Here is a 21884-nt window from a genome sequence, read left to right as displayed (position 1 = left end):
GAACGGGCTGAGCATCACGATGCCCAGGAGATCCTGCAGATTGCCCGGGAGCTCGTCCACAAGGTGCAGATGCTCATAGAGAACAAGTGAGGGCTGCGGCCGGGAAGCTGCGGCCAACTAGGGCCTGGGCTCCAGGCCCCCGGGCTGCACAGGGAGAGGTGCAGGGCAGCGCTGCTGAGGCTGCCCGACCCCCAGCTGGCCCCGCCTGCCCACCTGAGTTCCTAACAAAGTGCTTGTGAGCCTGAGATCCGACTCCGGGCAGTGCTGGCCCTGCGAGGGGGGCGAGTCAGGGGCCTGGATGCCTCAGGCCGGGGAGGGGTAGGGAGGGGGTGGGTTGGCCTCAGGGAGCGGCTGCCTTGGGGGACACCTACTCTGCTCCCGTCTCCAACACCTGGGAATAACCCCCTGTCACCTGTAGCCTCGGCCTCTCCTAGGAGAGTTAACAGGGCTGGAGCTGCCTGGCCCCAGCCGGCGCAGGTCATGTGAGCCAACGGACTCCGTGCTGTACCTCTTCTTCGAGTCCCTTGGCAGGCGGCATGCCTGTGCCCAGCGCAGCCCCCGTGGGGGCAGCCAGAACGGGTGCAGGAGCAGCCCACCTCAGCGGCGCTGCTACTGCCTCTGGCCGCCCGCGGTGAGCCCGGCCCGGCCCGCCCAGGGCACCCACGTGCACCTGAACGGGTCCCCTCTCACCGCCTGGCTCTCGCTTTATGCATTAGTCCCTTCCCTGACAACTGTGTAAGTGACGCTTTTGCCCGCTGGGTGATCTGGAGCGCGGTGGGGGCATTTCTCGCTGCAGAGGAATCCCAGGGGGGCTCTTGAGCGGAGAAGAAACCCTCTCATAGCCTCCTCTCAGGGACAGGCCCTGCGCTTCGGGACAGCCCATTGCCCATCTCAGGCACCTGCTGAGGCCCTGGGTCTGGGGGCAGGGGAGGATGCCTGGGTCTCCCCTGTTTGTCCCTGGTGAGAAGCAAGGCTAGCTCTGCCGGCCACGGGCTGCTGAGGGTGCGGAGAGGCCAAGAGGCCTGGAAGCGCCCTTGGAGGAGCCTCACCCAGGGGTGCTGGGAAGGGCCTAGCTCCTAGCGCGCTGCTTGCTGTGCCGTCCCCACACCCCCTCCGCCCCTAAACACCTGAGGCCAGGGCTTTGCCCTGGGGCGAGGAGGCCACTCTGCCACAGGGGCCAGGGCCTGTGCAGCAGTCCCTTCGGTCTGGAGACTCCCTGCATCTGAGAAGCCGGGAAAGGGCCCCGCGGCCCTTCTGCATCCAGCACAGTCTCCCCAGCCCACCCCTCTCCTGGGCACTGCACAGCCAGTCTGGGGGCCAGCCGCCCCATTGCCTACCCCTGTTGTCCGTGAGTCCTTGGCTGCCACCAAGCATGGTGGCCATTGTGTGCGTGCCTTAGTGATTCAGTGGTTTTGTGAGAAGCAGAGTGTGTATGTGTTTTTGGCTCAGAAACTATACTCTTCAGTGTTAACAGACCAATAAACCCAGCATTTGGCAATGCCTGAGGCTCTGGGGGCTGCTTGTGGGCTGGCACTGGACATGGAGTGACTTTGTGTATTGGGAAATTCTAGAAGCTCCACAATTGAGCTGTAAGGAGACCCAGCCCCGCAAGACAAGGTTGGTGAGAACAGAGAACCAAAGTTTCCAGGAGAGAGGGACCTCTGCTGTGGGCTGGCCAGGGGCAGGTGTGACAGCCAGACCCTGAGTACTCAGTGGGGCGGGGGGGGGGGGGGGGCCTCACCTCAGAGCCAGGGGTCCTGTCCCAGACCGACCAATGACCTGTCCAGCCTCCGGACCTAGGTCCCTGTCCCACCCCTTCCCCAGCCTGCCTGCCCTCTTGACCAGCTACAATGATGAGTTGGTGCTTGAATGGGAATCTGTAGGAGCGTCCTGGGCCCTCCAGCCAGTGGGGAAGAACCCTGCCCCTCTGGCTCTGGTTCCTGGCTCCCACGGAGCCCTCCAGGCTGCCTGCTTCAGGCTGGGGTGTGAGGACACTGTCAGGAGGGACCAAAGCGGCTGAGGCATGGAAAGGGCCCAGCCATAATAGCACGTTTCCACCTGCCATCCCCCACCCCAGAGGACTACGGCCCCCCATCGTCAGTGGCTCCAGGTGGAGCGCTCTCCAGCCACAGCATGTGGTCTGGTCTAGACACGGGCTTTCTGGGCATTAGGGCAACTCAGAGCTGCCAAAGCAACAGAACTGGTTGACACGGGGAAATCTGGGTCCAGGGAACCTTACAAGCTCCTCAAGGCACCCCCCCACACCCCCCCATCCTGTTGCCTAGAACATTCAGAATTTCCTGTGCTGGGACTCCACCTGAAAGAAGCTCACCAAGGCCCCTGCTAAACTAGCCTGGCAGTGGCCCGGTTCCTCTACACTCCCCCCCCCCCCCGCCCCCCGCTCCCTCTTGGCCCACAATCGTCGGCACTCCCTACCCCCTCAGCTGGGCTTCCAGGACCAGAGGGAATCCTGCAGCCACAGCGATGGGTCTGCTGAGGGCAACACCACAGGCAGATTAAGGGGAGCACGAAGTGCAAGTAGGAACACACCCCCCCCCCGGGGACCCTCCAACCCTGGAAGCCCCTCTCGCACAGAGCTGCTAAACAGAGGCACCTGGATTCCTACTCAGGACTTTCGTTACTCTGATCACAGGCCCCTCTCTGGCAGGCTCCAGCTGGGCTGGGGGAGTTCCTGCCTACCCTTAAGATCTAGCAATAGCCCTCAGGTGATGCTGGGTCAGCACTGTCAGGGGCAGAGGCTTCATCCTTGTCCCCAGTGCCAGACAGTGGGACTCCTAACCCTAGGCCTTCCCTAAAGCTGAGAGACTCCGCTCTTCCTAGAGCTGCCAGCAGAGGGAGCCAGCATCTCACAAGTGAAGGGGCTGGCCGCGGAGGGGCACTTGGGTCTGGCCTTTCTTGAGTTAGCGCTTCCTCAGAGAAGGGGACCCCAAGACATTCGTGGCCACCACGTCCTTCCCTAAGGATAATCCCTCCCAGGAAGAGAAGTCGAGTCCATTCCTCTGGCTGGGGCTGGGAGTGGGGAAGGTGTGGTCAGGGCGTTGGACGAGGCGGCGCCTGGGCTATAGCTAAGCCTCTTCCTCACCTCCCCACTTCCTCCTGAGACAGCCTGCAAAGAGCTGATTTCCCCTAAACCGGGAGAGATGTAGTTATAAGGACAAGGGTCTTCCAGGCCCATCTTAGAACCCGGTTCTTTGAGTACTGACCTCCGACTTCTTCCTCCTCTTGTTCCTTTCCCTCATGGACTCCCCAGATGACCTGGCCTGACTTACCACCTCAGAAGCACATCCCCTCTCAAGAAGCCTCTCCCCGTCCTGTGCACCGATCCAGGGCGCTCCCTCTCCACCTTTCCTATTGGAACTTTCTCAAGGTCAGGATCCCCAGCTCTGCGGCGGGCCCCAGGGCTTCGTGACACACGCTGGGGAACTCTGCCGTAGTTGTCAGATCTGACTGCAGCTCCCCAAGCTCCCAGGCTACTAGCCTGTGTGACTGTACAAGTCACTTGGCCACCTCAAACCTGTTTCCTTACCTGCCAGAACAGGGCTAGTTCTTGGCTTATGTACTCCACCATGCTGTTAAGAGATGAAACAAGATAGTGTCTGTAAAAATGGTTTGAGGAAGTAGAAAGTATTACAAAAGCATAAGGAAGACCAGAACTGCAGTTCTCAGAGCTTGTTTAGGATTGAACATTGGCATCAGAACCGGAAGGTCCCGAATCTTCTAAAATTGACCAGCATCAAAGCTGCTGGAGGAACCCGCATCCCTCAAAAGGACAAGGTAAGGCCCCCATGCTTCTTGCCGGAGGTCTTTCCTGATAGGTGGAGGCCTCCTGTTGCAACAGAGTGACCCGGATGCTGCAGCCTGGCGGCTCCATCTCTGGTTTCAGTGCAGGTTTATTTCAGTTTTATATTTTATTCCAGGCAAGTGCTTATTACATGGATAGTATTCATGTCTCAATACCTAAAGTCTTGGAGCATGAACAGCCACTAGAATACAGTTCAATAGTAAAAATACAATATGTACAAAATTAGGGTTTTTGTAGGGTTTTTTTTTTTTTTCCCACACAGCAGATGTATCCAAACACATAAAAATCTCTACAGTCTGGGGTCGCTACAGTTTGTATTTCAGGAAACGGAGACACAGTGACCGAGTCCTCACTGTAAACAAGGGCCACCTCTTTGGGGGATGGGGATGGAACCCTGGGATGGGGGAGAAGCTGTTCCTGGAGAGCAGGGGTTATGATGACCCCTCATTCCCCTCCAGGCACTCCCTGCCCTTCTTTGGCCCCCCAAGGAACCAACCTCCCCCTCTCCCCGAGGTAAAGGCTCCCAGCCAGTGAGCCACTCTTAACATCAAAAAGTAAAACACGCATGAGAGGTAAGGTGTGTGTGTGTGTGTATGTGTGTGCACGCACGCGTCCCCCAGGCTGGAAGGGCTAGGGAGGGGGAGGGGCTGGCGGTCCCACAGGGTGAGGACAGATGTGGTCCTGACAGCTCTCAGAGGGGAGATAGATGCCCAAGGGAGGGCTGGGCGGTGGCTGCCCTCTCGGGCACACAGCATCACAGCGTTCACAAACAACAACAAAAACAACAGCAACAACACCCATCGTCACCAATCTGGACATAGTCATTCGGCACTAGATTCGAAGGCCCCCACTGCTGGGGTGGGGAGGGGCGGGGGCGGTGAGCGGGCGGATGAGGTATCTGTGCAGGCCCGAGAGGCCCCTGGCTGACACGCTTTCAACTCCGGAATGGCCTCAGAATGCAGGGAGGTGAGCAGAGCTGGAAAGGGCAGGTTCCCCAGTGCTTCTCTGTACCCTGGGCACCAGGCCCATCAGACTCCCTCAGTTGTAATCTCTCGGGGAAGAGCAGGCGCTGGTTTCCCCAAGAACCAGGGTGGCGGGTGGTGGCTGCAGGGGCAGGAAGGCAGCAAGCTGGTGGGGTGGGGAGTGCTATGCTGGGGCAGGTGTGAGGCTCCCTCCTGGGGGCTTCTAGATGACCAGAGGCCTTCCCTTTCCCCACCGCAGGTGAGACGGAGAACAGGCCCCGGGGAAGTCTCCAGGACTAGGAAAGAACAGAGTTCTGAGGTGTCCAAATCTGTTCAAGACCTTTGTGAGCCTCCGCAGTATCCTGCAGGTCACTCCCCCTGCCCATCAAAGCAAAGGTCACACCTGGGGACACTGGCTTCCCCTCCCCACATCGAAAGGCCACTGGCCACTGTGTGTGTCCAGGTGGGGAGGCGAGTGTGCATGTGTGTACAACTGAGTGTGTGTCTGACACAAGGCCACTTGTAATAAATACCCACATAAAAAGAGAAGCCAAAGCAGTCGGCAGAGGCAGGGAAAGCAGCAGGCCCTGCACACAGGCCCCCTCACTCCTCCCCACCCCAAGCTCAGCCCTGCCCTAGATCCAACGAAGGACCTTCCTGAGAGGAAGGTTGTGGCACACTCAGAAGAGCGCACTGGAGAAAAGTGGATGTTCGGGGGAAAGACAGAGATGATGCCAGAGACAGATTAGTTGGGGCAGAAGTAGCAGCCCTCCTCCCTGCTCTACAGGTCCCCGCCGAGAGCATCTGGGAAGGGCCCTGGGCATTTGGCCCAGCCCCCAGATTCTGACTTCCTGAGGGCCTCAGCAGTGTGGCTTCAGGCTCCCAGAACCCAGACCAGACGCCAGCTCGAGGCTACAGGAGGCACTCGGGGGAGCACATAGCACTGAGCAGAGGCCAGGGAAGCAGGGCGCCAGATGCGACAGCACCCCATCCCCTCTTGCCTTTGGGAAGCCAAAAGCCAGGCCCAGGGGTGGGGCCAGGCGGTCCAGAGCTCTCTCCTCAGCCCAGACCCAGGCCAGTGGTGGGAAGGGCCAGCATGGCAACAGGCCAGCCAAGCCCTTCCTTCCCAGCCCCCACCCTCAGCCTACCCTCCCGAGGTCAGGAGCCCAGTGGCAAGGACTGGGGGCCGGGGGGGGGGGCCTCAGGGAGCTTAGCAACAGCATGGGGTAGTTGTTGGTAGCGACTCCTCTTAACTAGCTTCTGCGGTAACGAATCAGTGACCGCAGCTGGGTCGGAGAGCCCTAGGCCGGGGGGCCCACCTGCCTGGATGGGACCGCAGCACAGCCCCATCCTAGGATCTGTCACCTGCACTCAGAGCAGTGCCCCCCTCCCACCCAGCTTTCTGGGCCAAGTTGCTTTCCTTCTGCTCCCTGCCCGCTCCCCCCCACCCCCCCAGCCCCGGAAAGGCCTGGGAAGCCAAGGCTGAGGCTCCGGACGGAGGCCCTGGGCCCGCGGCCCCCTCACGAGCAGCGGCAGCACTGGGAGGCAGGCGGGGCGGGGAGGTCTGCAAAACACAACACCCATGGCGCAGGGCTTCAGGAGACAAGGTGGGGAGGCAGGAAGGGCACTGGAGCCGGCACCAGGCCAGGCGAGTGGCACATTCACCAGAGTGTCTCATCACATGCTCAAGTCCTAGGGCAGACCCCCTGCCCCGTGCCCAGCTCCCCGGGGTGGCCCGCCCTCCCCTGGCTCAGAGTCTCTGCACCCCCTTCCCCTAAGAGGCCTGGGGGTGGGGGTGGGTGCGGCGGGCCTCGGCCTGGCTGGAATGTGTGGAGCTGGTGGGTGGGAGAGAGTGGGGGACGGGTTCCCCCTCCCTGCCCCCACTGGGGGCCTCTGAGTGGCCCTCCTCCTCAAGCCAGCTTGAGCGTGCTGACCGGGAAGGAGGGCATGGTGACCATGGTCACAGGGTTGAGCACTGTCTGGCCCACCAGCTGGGGGTGGTGCACCACCTGAGCCCCCACGGCCGGCTTTGCCATGACCGTGGCTGGGGGCCCCAGCCCGGCTGTGCCATTCACTTGCTGGTGTGAGAGGGTGTGGGCAATGTGGCTCACCGCCACGGGCTGGCTCACCGCCACGGGCTGCGGGTACAGGGGCAGCTGGGAGCCGAGGTGGGCCACGTGGTTGAGGGCGGCAGGGTGCACTGTGATGTGGCCGATGGGGGGCGTGGCGGGCGCCAGCTGCACAGCAGGGCTGGGGGCTGAGGGCGCAATGTGGGCGACGTGCTTGCCGCCCGGGCCCTGGAGAACGTGGTTCACAGTCTGGATGACTGAGGCATGGGTGGTGGCTGTGTGGGCGATGACCGTGGAGCCCCCGCCAGCTGCAGCCACCAGGTGGGCTGGGGCCGGCACCAGCGTCTGCGCAGGGGCAGCCGGTGGGGGAGGAGGGGCCGGCAGAGCGGTCTTCTGCTGTGTTGGCGGCTGCTGCCCAGGCAGGGGGACGGGGGACAGGGCCACAGGCTGGGAGTGCGGGTGTGCATGGGGAGGCAGAGGCGCAGGCGCGGCGCTGGGCGGTGGCTTCGGCAGCTCCGGGTGGGGGCGATGGCTCAGTTTAGGTGGGCCCAGGCCGGCCTGGTCCTCCTCCATATCCTCGTCTATGTTGTCCTCACCCTCTGTGGGGGGGCAGGGGACAGGGACAGGTCAGAAGGGCTTGGGAAACTCGAGGCTGGAGGAGTAAATGCCCCTGGGGTCTGGGGGGCGTGGAGCCGGGGGGCGGGGTGGGGCGGGGAGAGCCTGGCCAGGGAGGGGCGGGCTCACCAGAGGCCGTGGAGGTGGAGGCCTGGTCGTCCTCGGGCTGGCCGGTCTGCCGGAGCACGCGGTCGATCTCCAGCACGTCCATCCACTGGCTCAGCTCATGCTTGAGCTCTGTCAGCCGCTGCTGTGTGGCGATCTTCTCCCGAGCCAGGCGCTCCATCTCATGCTCATATTCCTTCTCCTTCCTCTTCAGAGACTGGAGAACAAGGCAAGGGCCCGAAGGATACCCTGAGCAGGAGCTAGAAGGCCCCCAGTACGGAAACCTCTCCCCACGGCCACGCTGGTCTCCTGGCCACTCAGCCCCCAGGGCCAGGTCTGCAGTGAGGGGGCTGCAGGAGACCACACCCGCCCCTGGTCCGCGCCCAGGGCCCCACGAGGCCCCCCGGCCTGTGCACTGCGGGCTCTCCAGCAGGCACCACGGACAGAAAGCACAGCTGCAGGTCAGCTCGTCCCCGGGATGAACGCCCTCCCCCGCCCCCACCCACAACAACTTTGTCCGGAGGAGCTTCTTGGCCTCTGGCCCCATCCACCTGCCCTGCAGCCTCTTTGCTCCATCCTGCGGAGGACAGAAGGGGAAACACTTCTCGCTCAAGGCCGCTCAAGGCCCCCGGCACACTCAAACCGCGCAGTCAGTCACCGTGCCTCAAGCTACCCTCCTTGGAACTCATTCCCCAAAGAACCCCCAACGATCCTGCCCCTCCCTCCACAGCATCATTCCCTAGTCTCCTCCAGTGTCCCTGAGGAGTCCCCCCCGCCCCCCACATTTCTTCTCCACCCGCCTCTGTCTGACTCGGCGCGGGCAGCTGCTGGTCTGCACCCTCCGCCCGGCCCGGGGCCGCTCCCCAAGATGCCTACCTGCGCTGCCTCTCACCAACACTGGTTTCACCCCGCCTGCCGCCCTCCAGAGTCCCCAGGCTGCTGACGGATCCCCCAGCCCTGGAACGTGCCCCCTCCTTCCACACCTGTAGCTGAGCTGCTCTGATCACCTCTGACACTGAGCACCACCAGAGACACTTCTGTCCTTCACCCCAGGTTCCGGGTTGGCCCTGCCCCGTGACCCTGAGGCCACCCCGCTCACTAAGAGCACCAGGAGGGAGCGCCCTTGGCCACGGAGCCCAAGGCTGTCCGGGCCACAGGAAGCTGTGCGTGTGGGGGGTGCTCACACAGGGGCCATGAGCCGAGCCTCCCCTGTCGGAAGTGTCTCCAGTTTCCCCTCACACAGGACTTATTTGCAGCTCCAAAAGGCCAGCTTGTGTCCTCCATGACCTCCTGACTCTGACGCCCTATTAAACGGACTCCTCGAAGTCTTGCAGACCTCCCTGCTGCCAGCTTCTCCTTGGCCCAGGCACGTCACGAGCACTGGGGCCACTGAACACGGGCACGCTTGCCCTCCCGCACCCCAAAACCTCCGAACCTGCGCTGCTCCTGAGCTCCTGGCTTCCAAGGTTTGCCGGTCCCGGCAGGTGCAGAACCCATGGACCCTGCACACACCAAACTCTCCAGCTCGTCTTGGTTCTCCTCTCTGAACCCCATCCCACACACAGATCCTCCTTTCTCGCCCCCCCTGCATCTTATCTGCTTGTGTTCCAAGCCCACACCCGAGCCCCCACCACCCTTCCCTGTCCCAGGCCCTTGAGCTCTTCCTGCCGCGGCAGCGCACACTCAAGCACTTAAGAAGACCATCAGTACTTAATCAGACATTGGCTCAGATGACCCCTAAAAACTTCATGTTTTGTTTTCCCACCTCAGTACACACGGTCCCCGTCCAACGCAGTGAGTAAGGGCAAGGACTATTCCATAATTAGCTTTTTCCCCTCAAACCTACCAGCGGCCAGGACAGAACTATGCGTATCTTAGCCCTGGGGGAAGGATCTGTCAGGATGTGGGCATGTGGATTCCCAACTCTGTCCTGTCCCTCTGTCACAGGGAATCAGTCACCCCATGGACTGAGTTTGCCCCGATTCCATTTACTACAAGCAGTCTCACAGCAGCCTTCCTGACTGTTCACTTGCCCCTCGCCCCCCCTGGGTATGGCAAGATCCTCAACTTCACCCACTCCCTCCGGGAGCCCCAAACTCCTTGTATTTCTGATCTCACCACTCAGAAATGCCTCAAACCATTAGTGCCTGCAACACATAACCCAGATACAACCATACTCTGTTCTGGCCTGAAACCTGGTAGCTTTACAATTCTGCCCGCAGTCCCAGGCCACACATGGCCTCCCCTACATCCTGGCTTTTGAGATTTAACCTGCTTCTCGCCACAGTTCTGCCAGAAAGATCCCTCCCTTACACACAGAGGCACATGCAAACACATACACACACACACGGCTGGCTTCTCACCTGGCTCTACCCTGAGAGGCCAGTTTGCTGGACATGACATCAGATGAGGCCATACCAATGATGGGGCCTAGGGTGAGTCAGCTCTCACTTGAACCTGGCTGCTGGGGGCTGGAAGTGACCATCCTGAACTCTACCCACCAGCAAGGAGAGTTGATTTCTGGCTCTGGGAGAAACTCAGAGGTCAAGACCTCTTTTTCTTAACGAGCCCAGTTCTCCACAGGCCCAGAGGCCACTGGAAAGTTTCCCCAGAGTCTAATTTTTGTCCACATTGCTTCATTTTAAACACATTTCCTAAGACTGCCTGGATGCACAGTTTGCTACCTGCCTACTCCTCTTCCTGTTTTTGTCCACTTCACTGTGGCTTTCTTCAAACCCTTTCGCACCTCCTAGCCACTCTGCGTCTGCCTGGGGGCTACAGCTTCCCACCTCAGCACACACCCAAAGCCTTCAGTCTACAGAGCTAAGGTGGTCTCTCTACTACTCCCTTTTGACTCCCATCTAGTGCCCTGCTGCCTCCATCTCCACGTGGCAACCCTCACGACCACCTTTAACTTCCAAAACTGCATCCTGCTCCCCCCTGTTGGAGAAACTGGCCTGCGCTGGGCCTTCTGCCCTCTGTTTTGCCTAGGTCACCCTGAAACCTTCAGGTCTCAGCTCGAATGCCCCTTCCTCAGCAACAACTTCCCTCACTCCCTAGAACAGATTCTGTGATCCCGGACCGTTTTACATCCTCATGGCACAGTCCTTTGTTTTGTTTGTTTATAATCTGCCATCAAGACCAAACCTATGAAGACACAGACCCACGCTTTTTTCTTTGCTTCCTGCTTTATTCTCAGAGTCAGACACAGAGCTGTCCAAAGTACCTAAATGAATAAATATATGAGTGAGGTTAAGGATTTAGAAAGCCTCGTTAAGTATTCTATTTCTGCTTCCACTGCCCCAGGACAAATATCTCTTAGGAACAGCCTGGGTAATCCTAACTGCCTACTCAGCCCAGGCCCATGCCTGCTGGTTCTACTGAGTCTCTATTTCCAATTTATTTTCAATTGTCACGCAAACAAGGCTCCCCTTCCTAAGTATGTGTCTATAAAATGGAATGTGCTATTCCATCCTTCCTGTGTCTCAGTAATTGCTATGAAGTTGGTACTTATAGAGGACGCATCCTCCTAACATCCCCATGACGAAGATACTTTTTCTTTCCTATTTAGCAAAGTGGCAGTACAGAAAAAAACTGATAGTCAAGAGAACGTCACAGCACTTGACAAGGATTTGCTCCTAGGCCATATGATTAGGAATAACTGAAGAACCAGTAATATTCTCAAAATCACGTTCTACAAAAACATGTAGGAAGTAGGCCTCCCGGGGACCCTCCAATCCCCACCCCTCGGGCCCCTCCTCCTCCGAGGCCAGACCTGCTGCAAGCGAGGCCCCGCCCCTCCCGGAGCACGCGCGCACCCACGCGGACCCGGCTTTGCAGCGTCACTCCCAGCCCGCGGCACCCCACCGCTCAGCGCGCGGAAGCCCCGCCCCCAACCCGGCCCCGCCAATCCCCGAGCCCGGCTCCGCCCCTCCCGGGTGCCGGGAAGCAGCCTGGAGGCGCGCCAGCCACTCCCCCTCACCCGCAGGGCGGGCGGAAGGGCGCGCGTTCGCGGGAGGCGGGGGGGGGAGCCGCCGGCCGGGAGCAGTCGCGTAGCAGCGCCTCCACCCCCCGAACGAGTCAGGCTCCGGTTACCTCAGGGCTGTGACCCCGCAGTCTTGGCCGGGGGAGGGGTACGGCCATGCCTCTGGCTCCTACTTCGGTCGAACCCTCCCTGACCCCCACCCCAGCGGGACCTTGTCGCTGCCCGCCCCCCCCAACAGCTGCCCAAGCGCGCGGACAGGGGGACCCCAAGCTTCCCCCGCCCCCACCCCGCGCGGGTAGGCAGCGCTAAGTCCCTCCCACTCCCCAACGGCTCGGTTCCGACTCCGTCTCCGCGGCAGCCGAGCGTAGCCGCCCGCCCCACCCCCACAGCTTCTTTCCCGGCACACGGAACCCTCGGCCGGTTTCCAGGGAAACCGAGACACGGGGCCGTCATGGCAACTGTCTTATCTGGCGGGAGCCCCCCACCCCGTACTGCGGAGGGAAGCCAGTGCCCAAAAGGGAGAGGAACACACGGCCAGGAGGGCCCCTTGAAAAGGGGCTTTTAAAAACCCAGGCAAGAGAGCGTAATTTTTGAAAGGTTCGGTGACCCCAGGACTATTTTGGTCACCCAGACCACCACATTTCCCCGGTTTAACCCCCAAACTCGAGTCGTGGCACCTCAGTGCTCTCACTGGAAGGCTCTTAATCATTCTGGGGTCAGAGTGGGGGGGGGGCCTCACCGGCGCGCCGCCGTCTGCAGGGAGCCACGCCCAGGCGACTCCCCACCCCACCACGAGCTACAGACTCTCGGGCCGAGTCCGGGTTCCCGCCCAGGCACTGCGGGCGCGGTGGAGGCGCCGGGGCCGCGCCACGCCCTTCTCACCCGCGGGGGCATTAACAACGCAAGGTGGTAGCGCGGACCCGGGCCCCGGGGGACCGAGCTGCGGGGGCGGCGCAGATGGCGGGGCTCTGCGGGCGGCCCGGCGGGGGAAGGGGTAGAGGGGAACACCGCGGCCGCCCTCCCCCGCGCACGCGCGCCCGTCCCCCCGCCCCCTGGCGGGCGGGGAGCCCCGCTGACGTCAACCAGGCCATGTGCTCAGCGCCCGCGTGGAGGCGGGCGGGGGAGCCGGAGAGGGAGCGAGGGCAGGGCGGGGCGGGGCGGGGCCGCGGCGAGGGGAAGAGGGCGGGCGAGAGTGGGGAGGAAGCTGGCGCTGTGGCCACCGCCCGCCCTCCTCTCGGCGGTGCCTCCCTCCCCCATACCTGGATGTACCGCAGCGCTGTCCGCAGCACACTCAGATTCGACGTCTTCTTGTCATCCACGTTGGGGATGTTGCGCTTCAGGGTCTCAAAGCATTCCTTCAGATGGGCCCTCCTGGGAAGAGGGAGTGGCGCTGGTTAGCCAGCGCCTGGGGGGGGCGGGGGCTGGGGGCGGGGGAGCAGGCCCCAGGAGAGCTTGGGGGACCAAGGGTGGGACCAGTCCCGGTAGGGGGCGGGGCGGGCCCACACGCGCGCGCGCACACACCTGTTCTTCTCCAATTTGTTGTGGACTTCTCTGGTTCCGATCCTGAAACCCAGACAGACAGCAAAGGAGGTTCAGGGAGGAGGGCCCAATTAGGTGGCCTTCCTGCCCCCACTCCCCAAATGCCACAGGTGGTTTATTCGCCGTACAAAGCAGCAATGGGAGAGATTCACCCTGTGCGGAGGCGCGTATACCCCCTGGAAGGCACATGTATGCTCATAATTCACAATCCCTTTAATCCTCCATCCTGCCCTTGTCCACCTGTGAGGAGACAGAAGGCCTCCTGGGGCTCACAGAAATAGCCAGTTGACCCCAGCCCTCACCCAAGAGATCCCCAATCCAATACTCTGTCCAAAGGCCTGGCAATGCCATCGGCCCATCCTTGAGGGGGTCAGAGAACACGGAAGCCTGACAACAACAGAGGAAATGGGGAATGGACATAGGCACAGTGAGAACTGTCCAAATATAGTATGATGCTTCTCAGTTGGAGAGAAAGGACATGGCTTTGAAGGATGAGCTTAGGAGGGACTACTTTCTCTTGCACACACAGCCCAGAGTGTGGGCAGCTCTCCATCCCACCAGCCTGGACTCGGCCACACCTCACTCACCCCCCAGGCCTCTTCTTCTGTTCGCTGGATTTGACTTCTTCGGCTGGTGCCAACTTCAGGGTCCCAAGAGTGGGTGGGGGTGGCTGCTGGGGGGCCAGCTGGGGCTGAACTCCAGGGTGAGGTGCTATGGTCAGGATGGGTGTGGGGAGGGGCTGCAAAGGCTTGGGGCTGCCAGTGGTCTTGGAGTCTGGCAGCAGGGGAGCAGGGTTGGGCACCTGTGGCCTGGTGGGCAAGGGAGCAGACTCCTTAATGCTGAGTCCAGGGGTGCTAACCAGGGTTGGCTGGCGAGGCGCCAGGGGCAAAGGCTGGGCTGCAGGAGGCAGTGGTGGGGGCGGGGGCAGAGGCTGAGGAGAGTTGGTCACTACTGGAATAGGAATGACAGTCAGTGGGGTGGGGGTGGCAAGTGGGGGTGGAGGTGCTGGGGGGGGCGCTGGGGGGGACAGAGGTAGGGGTGGTGCTTCAATGCGGGGTTCCTCCACAGGCAGGGCGTGGGCCAGCCTGGCCAGGCTGCTGGCCTTCTTCTGCTCCTGCTCTCTGTCCCGCTCCAAGCGGAGCCGCTCCTGCTCCTCTGTGCAGAGAGAACACAAGGGGCGTCTCAGCGGGCCGGCAGTCCTGGCCTCCAGCTTCTGAAGTCTTTCAAGCGTAACGCGGCCTCTGACCCTGTCCCAGTCAGTGCTCAGCCTGAGACACCACAAATACCTATCTACAGCCAGCCAGGCACTGGGGCTAAGTGCCGGGGGGGCACAGCAGTGAACAACAGAAGAGACCTGGTCTCTGCCTTTAGATGAGGGGAAGGACAAGTAACAGAGAACAATCTAGGCTGGGAGAGGAGAGAGGCTGTAGAAAGAGCAGGAGTGGTCAGCGAGGATGCTGGAGGCCTGGCAACCTGAAGACTGAGGGGTTAGGCTGGTGCAGGGAAGTTCAGGAACAACAAGGCTGAGGGGAGTGGGGTGCTGTCACCCCATAAGGTGGGCAGAGGCCAGTCAGTGAAAGACCTCACACGCCACTACAGGAGAATGGAGGAGGGGTGGACAGATCATAGCTTCTGAGGAAGGCCTTCAACAGTTTTTACCAAGTACCTTCCAGAGGGCAGGCAGCATCTTCATTTCAAGATGAAATAAATGAGCTCAGAGAGGCAAAGTGATTTACTGAGAGTCACAGAGCAAGTCACAGGTAACACTGAAACCAGACCCAGCCAGGAATCCTGACACCTGGCAGATGCCCATACCTGCTGTGTAAGCACATGCTAACTAGGCGTCTGTACACACACACACACACACACACACACACACACACACACACACACACACACACACACCTGGGTCCTCACAAGAGTCCATGCCACAGGCAGGGCTGGGACATCACCTTCAGTTCGCACATGAGGACATCAGGCCCAGGAGTCCCAGGCCAGGGCCCAGTGTCTGGTTTCCTCAGCAACCACACAAAACACATTCGGCCCTCCTCTGCCCTTTGTGTGCTAGAATTCACTGCTCCCAGATCCCTCCCCAGCCACCCGCCCCACCAGCAGCACAGCCAGAGTGTAAGAGGCAAGCAAAGAGGAAAGGAAGACAGCCCTGCACCTGTCCGTTCAGCATCTCGGCTGCAAGCCCTGCTGCAAGGTGAGGCCTGCTCTGGAGCTGGCTGGGACCAGGGGAAGGGGAGAGCCCTTCCTGAGCCAGAAGTACCTCTCCATCTCCACCCTGCCCGGTGCTCTCCAGGCCCCACCATTCCGGTTCCCTGGCCACAGGGCTGGGCAGGGACCCTGGGGAGCAGCCGTAGCCCCCAGGCCAGGGAGCCGGCTGGTCAACCAGCGCTCCTGCGGTCCGGGATTGGCCACGCTGCCGACTGACTGAGCTGACAGCGGAGCCGGCACACACGCCCCTACGGAGGAGGGCATCAACCCCCCACTGGGGCCCTTAGGCCAACCGACAAAGTGAGTGTGAGCCCCGCCGGCTCGGAGGCCCTCCCTCCCGCAGGGGCGAAGGAGGAAGTCGAGCGGTGTCGTGAGAGGGAAGCGCTCAGTGGTTTCCCAGCAGCACAGGCCTCTTCCGTAGCCCCTGCCCTTCAGGAAGGGGAGCTGCCAGGCCTGCTCCAATGATGGCAGCGCTCTCCCAGGCCCTTCCAGCCGGCACTGGCTTCTGTTACAGCCCCAGAGAAAACCAGCTCTCTGCCCTCCAGCTGCCCAGAGACCCCGCAGGCAGAGTGGTCTGCGCAAGGCCACCGACCAGCTACCTAGTCCATCCCCTACCCTGCTCCCCCCTCCCCCCTTCCCATCCCCTTCCCCTCAGCTCCAGGGCCCAACACAGCCCACCTTCATTCCTTTGAGCCGGGACCCAAACTTCCATTGGCTTTGGGACCAGGGTTCCACTCTCCCATTAGCAGTGGGACAGAGAGGGCCCCAAGCCCCAAAGACAGGTGCCCTGGGAACCCAGACAAAGTAAACCTCATATTCCCCATATTTTAAAGGAACCCACAGCTCATCCAGGAGATGGCAACCTCACCTACCCTCTCTTTTCCAGAGTCAGGCAGCCATGCCTCACAGGTGCCGGGAGGGACCCAGGTGAATGGCCAGGCTGTATCACACCTGGATCAGCATGAAAAACCTTGACTGGTGGTGAAGAGGGGGTGTCCCAGGCCAGATGCAGCCCACCAAGGCTTCCTGCCTCCTCCCCACCCAGCAGTGACCCTCTTCCTATGCCCTGGGGAGGGGGAAACAAAGTGGGGGGAGCAAGCTGGCAGTCACTCAGGGGACTCCCTCAGGAACAGAACAGATTCAGGCTCTGTAAAATAATGCTCTGCGGCACCCAGGGGTGCACTCCCTCTCCCGCTCACAAACATGCCCACGACGCTGGCCCCAGAGAAGTTAGCATGACACGTCTGGGGTGATTCAGGGGCCACAGCAGGCACAGGGCTGGGGCCTGAGGAGTCTACACTAGGTAGCCCCGTGTTCAGGGGGAGTTCTCCCCTTCTTCAGGCTAATAGGAAACTTGGTGCATAAGGCAGGCCCCAGGATGTGACTAGGTCAGGTAGAAGAGGGTCCATTTGAGCCACCTCCATGAATTCAGCTGGAAATGACCAGGCCCTCCTGCTGACCACTTTTTCCCTCTCACACATACATGTGCGCACACATTCTCAGGCGCATCATGGGAACAATCCGGCTGGTCTAAGTCAGGAAACCCACCCTTGAAACTGAAAGGGGACATGGATAAGAGGATCCCTGTTCAGAGCTGTTCATCAGGTACATACCCAGGAAAGCAGTTCTGGTCAGCAGGTCCACACATGACCCCTTCTCTCCCACTGTCCCCACCCCAAGTCAGAAGACAGAACCTCAAGGAAGGGGAAAAAATGAATTTGAGATTGACGTGCTGGGGCTAAGTCTAGCCATCTGCACGTGAGCTTTTGGAGCAGATGTGGCTTTGCACCATCCATCCCCCGGCCCCACCAAGAAGGAACTGTGAGTGGTCAGTTAAACTGGGCCTCTCTGCTCAGCTCCCTGCCCCCAGTTCTCACCACCTGGGGGAGGGGAGAGCTCTGCAACTTCTTAGGAGAGAACCATTCCCAGGCTCCTTCACAGTGTTGCACACATCATCCCTGTCCTTCTTACTGTCAGCTCTGGACTTCATATTTTGGAAAGGGTGGGGGAGATGACAGTTGGGGGATCTTCTCCCCTTCCCCATAAGACCAATCAGTCTGAGGATAAAGTGAAGGTGAAGTGGTTGTTCCCTTGGGGAAAAAGCAGGATCAACCCTGTTCACCTCTTAGCACAGTGCCTGATACACAGCAAGGACACAATAGGTACTCCTGAATTGCACTCTGCTGGTGGCAGCAGGTGACTCAAGTCTCTCCAATTCTTGTGCACGTACCCCCCTCCCCTCGCCCCTTCGCTGCGCCCGCAAACAGGACATTCTCAGTCACCACCATCACTGTCCAGGGCCTGACCCTGCTCGGGACCCAGAAGATAAGGGGGAGGGGCACGCTGGCCGATGTCCCGGCCCATCAATTCCGTAAAACCTAAGCATCTCAGTCTCAAAGATCTCGAGGGACTCCTGACCTTGAGAGGCCGGTCGACCAGTGACTAGGCCGGGCGGACCCGCCGCTCCCCCCGCCCCTGGCCCGCTGCCGCTCCCCCCCACCCCACCCCCTCCGCCGCCGCGGCCGCGGCAAAAGCTGCAGGGCGCGCGCGCACAAAACACACACTACTACCTCCTGCATGACTCATCATTGAAGCAACAATAGGCAGAGAGAAAGGAAAGGAGGGCGAAGCACTCTCTCCACCACAACGAACCCGGCAGAAGGAGGGGAGGGGAGGTTGGAGGGGACATGAGTCCCCGGATACTGCACACACACCGATCCAGGGCCGAGGCCCTCTCAAGGGTCCGGAAAACGGAGGTCTCTGCCTCCAACCCCTATTCCTGCAGCGCCCTGAAGCTGGGGACCACCGACAGAGCGGGTGGGATGGGAAGCATCTGAAATCCTCGTTTCCTGCCGAGGGAACGCCAAAGTTTGCCCCTTCTCAGCCTGGCTCATTCCACAATGTGGCTAGGAGTATTGCCAGGAGGTCCTGGTGAGAACGTTCCCCAAAACGTCAGTGGGCATATGTGAGCTCTAAATGTCCTGTCGCCCTGCGATTCTGAGGGTTTCCCTCGCCCCAGGATCAAAAACAGGAGGTTGGGGCGAGAATGGACAGGTGAGCTCAGCGGCTCCTCCTTCCAGCGGCTCTCCCTGGGAGGTGCCCGGCGGCCGCAGCCAGGGCCCAACCCGGCGCAAGGCCACTCGCCAGCCCCGCCCAGGCCCCGCCCCCGGCCGAGCGCGAGGCAGCTGGGAGGGGCCGGGCTGCTCTGTCCCCAGCGGGAGTGTCCCCCGTGCACGTGGTCGGAGGCGGGGCCCGTCCACGTCACCACCCGGTGTAACCAACGGGCTTGGAACGCAGGCACACGCAACATTCCAGCCGAGAGCGGGTTTGGAACGCGCAGACACGCCACATTCCACACCGGCTAAAGTGGGGCGCAGCAAGGGGGGCCCGGGGACTGCCCCCAGCGACCTGCGGGCCGTTTCGCAGACACCCAATCAGCCCAGCTCTCACCCAAACCCCTGAAGCGCGACCCAGCCCAGCTCTGGGAGGCGGGGTCAGGCGGGGCTGGCCAGGATCATAAGACACGCGATGTCATTTCATTCTGCAAAGGCCGCCTCCGCCCCAAGCGGCGCGTAGATCGGCCGGGAGCGCCCCCCGCACCCTCCCCACAGGGCCAGGGAAGCCGGGGAGCTGCTCGGCGTAGAGTAATTCCCACCCCCCACTCCGTTACACACACGCCCACTCGTGTGCACTATACACTCGCCCGTGTACACGTCCGTTCATCCGCTCTCTTCGAGGCTCACATCACACATTCCCCCGTGCACACACGCACGCACACGCGGGTCTGCCACCCCCACGCAACACCATTCCACACCCCACCCCCCACCGACTCACACATCCTCGGCGCTACCGAGGGCGCCGCTGACCCACGCGAAAGGAGCCCCCACGAAAGGAGCCCCCACGAAAGGTGCACACGGGGTGGCAGGCAGCTGAGGTGGCGCCCACAGGAGCCGGGTCCCTCACTGCACGGTAATGAATTCATTAATTAATTTTACTGCCCCTAACATTCCTCCCCGGGCGGCGGCTCCTGTGAGGAACCTTGCGCTGCTCGGCTTCGCAGGCCGCCCGGGAAGGGGTCCTGCCCGCGGTTTCGCGTGGGTTCAGAGACCAGGGTCGCTCGTCTCCCCTTCCCCGGTGCCCCAGGGGCCCAGCCCGGCCGCTCACCACGTGCTCTCTGTTGTTGCTGCGCTTGCCATTCCAGGAAGCGGGCCGCCTCCAGTAGCGTCTCTATGCTCATCGCGCCGAGAGCTGCCGGGGGCGCGCCGGGGCCGAGACTGCGGCCCGCGAGCCGGGCACAGGTCAGGCTGGCGGGCAGGCAGGAGGGAGGGATCACCTCCGGGGGGCGACAGGGCTGGGCGGCGCAGCGCACTCCGCAGGGAAGAACGGGAGAGCACGGAGAGAAAAAATTGTTTCCCAAAATATTTGCAAAATATAATTTACAAATTAAAAAAATTGTGATGCAAAAAAACAAAAGGCGGCACTGCCTCCCTCCTTCCCCTCCCTCTCTTTTTCCTCCTCTGATGCCTCCCTCCCCGCGGCCCCCGGGAGTCCCGCCGACAAGAAAAGGCTTTGCAACAAGATGGCGAGGAGGCACCGACACACACAACAAGGGAAGGAGCCGCGCTGCCCCCGGCCGCCGCCCCCGCTACTACACCGGGGCCGCAGCCAAAGCCCGGACCGGAGCCCCCGCCCGCAGGGCCGCGGCGTCTCAGGAAGGGAGGGGCGGGGTCCCGAGCGGGCTGGCCCCGCCCACTATAGACGGCGCGCGCACACGTGGCCTGGGTGGGGGTGGGAGAATATCCAGCCCCGCTCGCGCCCTGCATTTCCGCTTTCTCGCCTCGCCCCGCCCCGATGGGAAGCCACAAGTTGAGCAAGGGCTGCGTGTTGCGGTCATTCACAACGAAGTGTGTCCTGCTGAAGGAAAAGAAGGGTGGAAAATTTTAAGACTTAAGTTAGCTCAAATAAGGATATTCCAGGTCAGGGAAACCTTACGATGGTAGAGACTGACCTGATCCCTGGGTCTCCGCTCCCTACCCACACGTGACCTAATTCCTGCAACCACCCGGCTGTCGCAATTCCCCCGGGATCCGCCCGTGGGCGGAGCTGACGGCAGGAGGCTGCCAGAGACTAGCGGAGGGAGCGGAGTGATGATCCGGTTCCGCGTTTTGCCTCCGTTCCTCCCCCCGCAGTGCGTTCGCATCCTATTAGGCGACGTCACCGGGCCGCGGGCCAATGGGCGGGCAGGACAACACGGCATGGAGCAGCTCCACATGGACACCCCGCGCCGCCAGCCTTCTGTTTAAAGGGCCAGTCTAACACGGTCACATTCGTGGGTGCGGATGGGTCCACTGTAAGAACGGAGGGTGGGACGCCGAGAGGGAAATTCTGCAGTTGTGCCCTGGCCTACCCATTACCCTTCATCACTCTCCCTTCAAAACCAAGTCTCTCTCTTTTCTTCCCCCAAATTCTTGTCTTTGTCCACGCGTGTCTAATGTGGATGGCCCAGAGGCCACCCTTTGCTCTGGGGCCGGGGCGGGGGCAGTTGAGGCAAGGCGTCCGAAGCCCGGACCAAGGGGGCGGGGCCCAAATCGGGAACAACAACGTGGAGGGCGGAAGCCTGGCCCTGCCAGCCGCTGGGCGACTGAGGCCGCGGGCGGGGCGTGGGGTCGGGACGCTCAGCCTGGTGTCCACGGCGCTCGCCAAGACGGCGGGACCCCCGGCTGGCGCTCGCTGGACGCCGCTCTTGCGCTAGTATTTGGGGGCGCCTGCGGGTACAATCAGAAAGTTAGACCTTTGTCAGGGTACCCAAATCCTCTCATTTTGCAGATAAGGAAACTGAGGCCCAGAGACCGGAGAGGATTTGTCTAAAGTCACTCAGTATTCCAGTTGCTGCATGCCCTGGAGGGAGGAGTATTTATCCTTGACCCCATGGACGACTCTTCTGAAGGCAGTTCTGGGGCAGGGCACCCAATTCGAAAAAAATCATGGGGGAATATCAAACTGCCTGCATGGGAAGTGGTCTGCCCACTTACTGTCGTCAGGGTCTCCAAAATCTTCACCTGAAACCCCGCTGTTCTTCTTTGGTGCAGGCCACACAAGCCTCACTGGTACAGTTGGTGGTGACACAAAGGCCGGCTGAAGGCACTCTGGTGGCACCCTGGAGCATGTACAGCTCTGCTGGCCTAATGCCAGCAGTCCTATGGCCCTCGGGGCCTAGCCTCGGATTCTTTTTGCTACCAGTTCAGAGTGGGACAATGCCAGCTGGGTTCAGGGTCCTGCAGCCTGGGCTTCACCATCACACAAAGCTACAAAGCAAAACTTTATGAGGACAGCTAAGTGGCAGACCACCCTGCCAATCTATCTCATCCCATCCCATTTCTATTCCATCCCCACTGTGCCCTTAGGTATGTTCCTATTTGGGGGTCTAGCTTAGAGGCACAGAAAGCCGGTACAAATGCATGCCTGCTGGCTTTGCTCCCTTCCTTTGAGGGCATAATGCATACTAAGGAAAGAAAATTTGCACAGATCTTGGAAATCAAGACCCTAGTGAACAGAAGGAAGGGGGT

At 61.0% G+C, this 21884-nt stretch overlaps 2 protein-coding genes across 11 annotated transcripts in view; one reads left to right on the top strand and one right to left on the bottom strand.

Moving 5' to 3' along the window:
• SGSM2 (small G protein signaling modulator 2) overlaps positions 1-7969 on the top strand; it is a 40858-nt gene extending 32889 nt beyond the window's left edge. For 2 of the 9 annotated variants that reach the window (XM_027624855.2, XM_027624860.2), the window contains 3 exons: positions 2-63; positions 3272-3388; positions 7789-7940. In XM_027624855.2, coding sequence (XP_027480656.1) covers positions 2-63; positions 3272-3388; positions 7789-7827 — 218 coding nt within the window. In that variant the 3' untranslated portion in view covers positions 7828-7940. Of the gene's footprint in view, position 1; positions 319-3271; positions 3389-3698; positions 3720-7788 lie in introns of those variants that run through there. The other 7 variants (XM_027624859.2, XM_027624863.2, XM_027624857.2 and 4 more) reach the window with 6 other exon arrangements.
• On the bottom strand, positions 3805-20006 carry MNT (MAX network transcriptional repressor). Of its 2 annotated transcripts, none has more exons than XM_027624869.2 (6): positions 19483-20006; positions 13686-14253; positions 13081-13122; positions 12819-12930; positions 7599-7791; positions 3805-7453 (listed from the first exon to the last, which is right to left on the bottom strand). In XM_027624869.2, the coding sequence occupies exons 1-6, from the start codon at positions 19553-19555 to the stop codon at positions 6696-6698; spliced, it is 1746 nt and encodes a 581-aa protein (XP_027480670.1). In that variant the 5' UTR covers positions 19556-20006; the 3' UTR covers positions 3805-6695. The 2 variants fall into 2 exon arrangements, with proteins under 2 accessions (XP_027480670.1, XP_027480672.1); XM_027624871.2 differs by lacking the exon at positions 19483-20006 and adding an exon at positions 15371-15718.
• Positions 20007-21884: the final 1878 nt, after the last annotated feature.

The sequence above is a fragment of the Zalophus californianus genome, chromosome 16 (assembly GCF_009762305.2).
Source record: "Zalophus californianus isolate mZalCal1 chromosome 16, mZalCal1.pri.v2, whole genome shotgun sequence".
Taxonomy (NCBI): domain Eukaryota; kingdom Metazoa; phylum Chordata; class Mammalia; order Carnivora; family Otariidae; genus Zalophus; species Zalophus californianus.
Note: the sequence above shows the minus strand (reverse complement) of the source record. Positions and strands in the feature narration are given on the sequence as shown.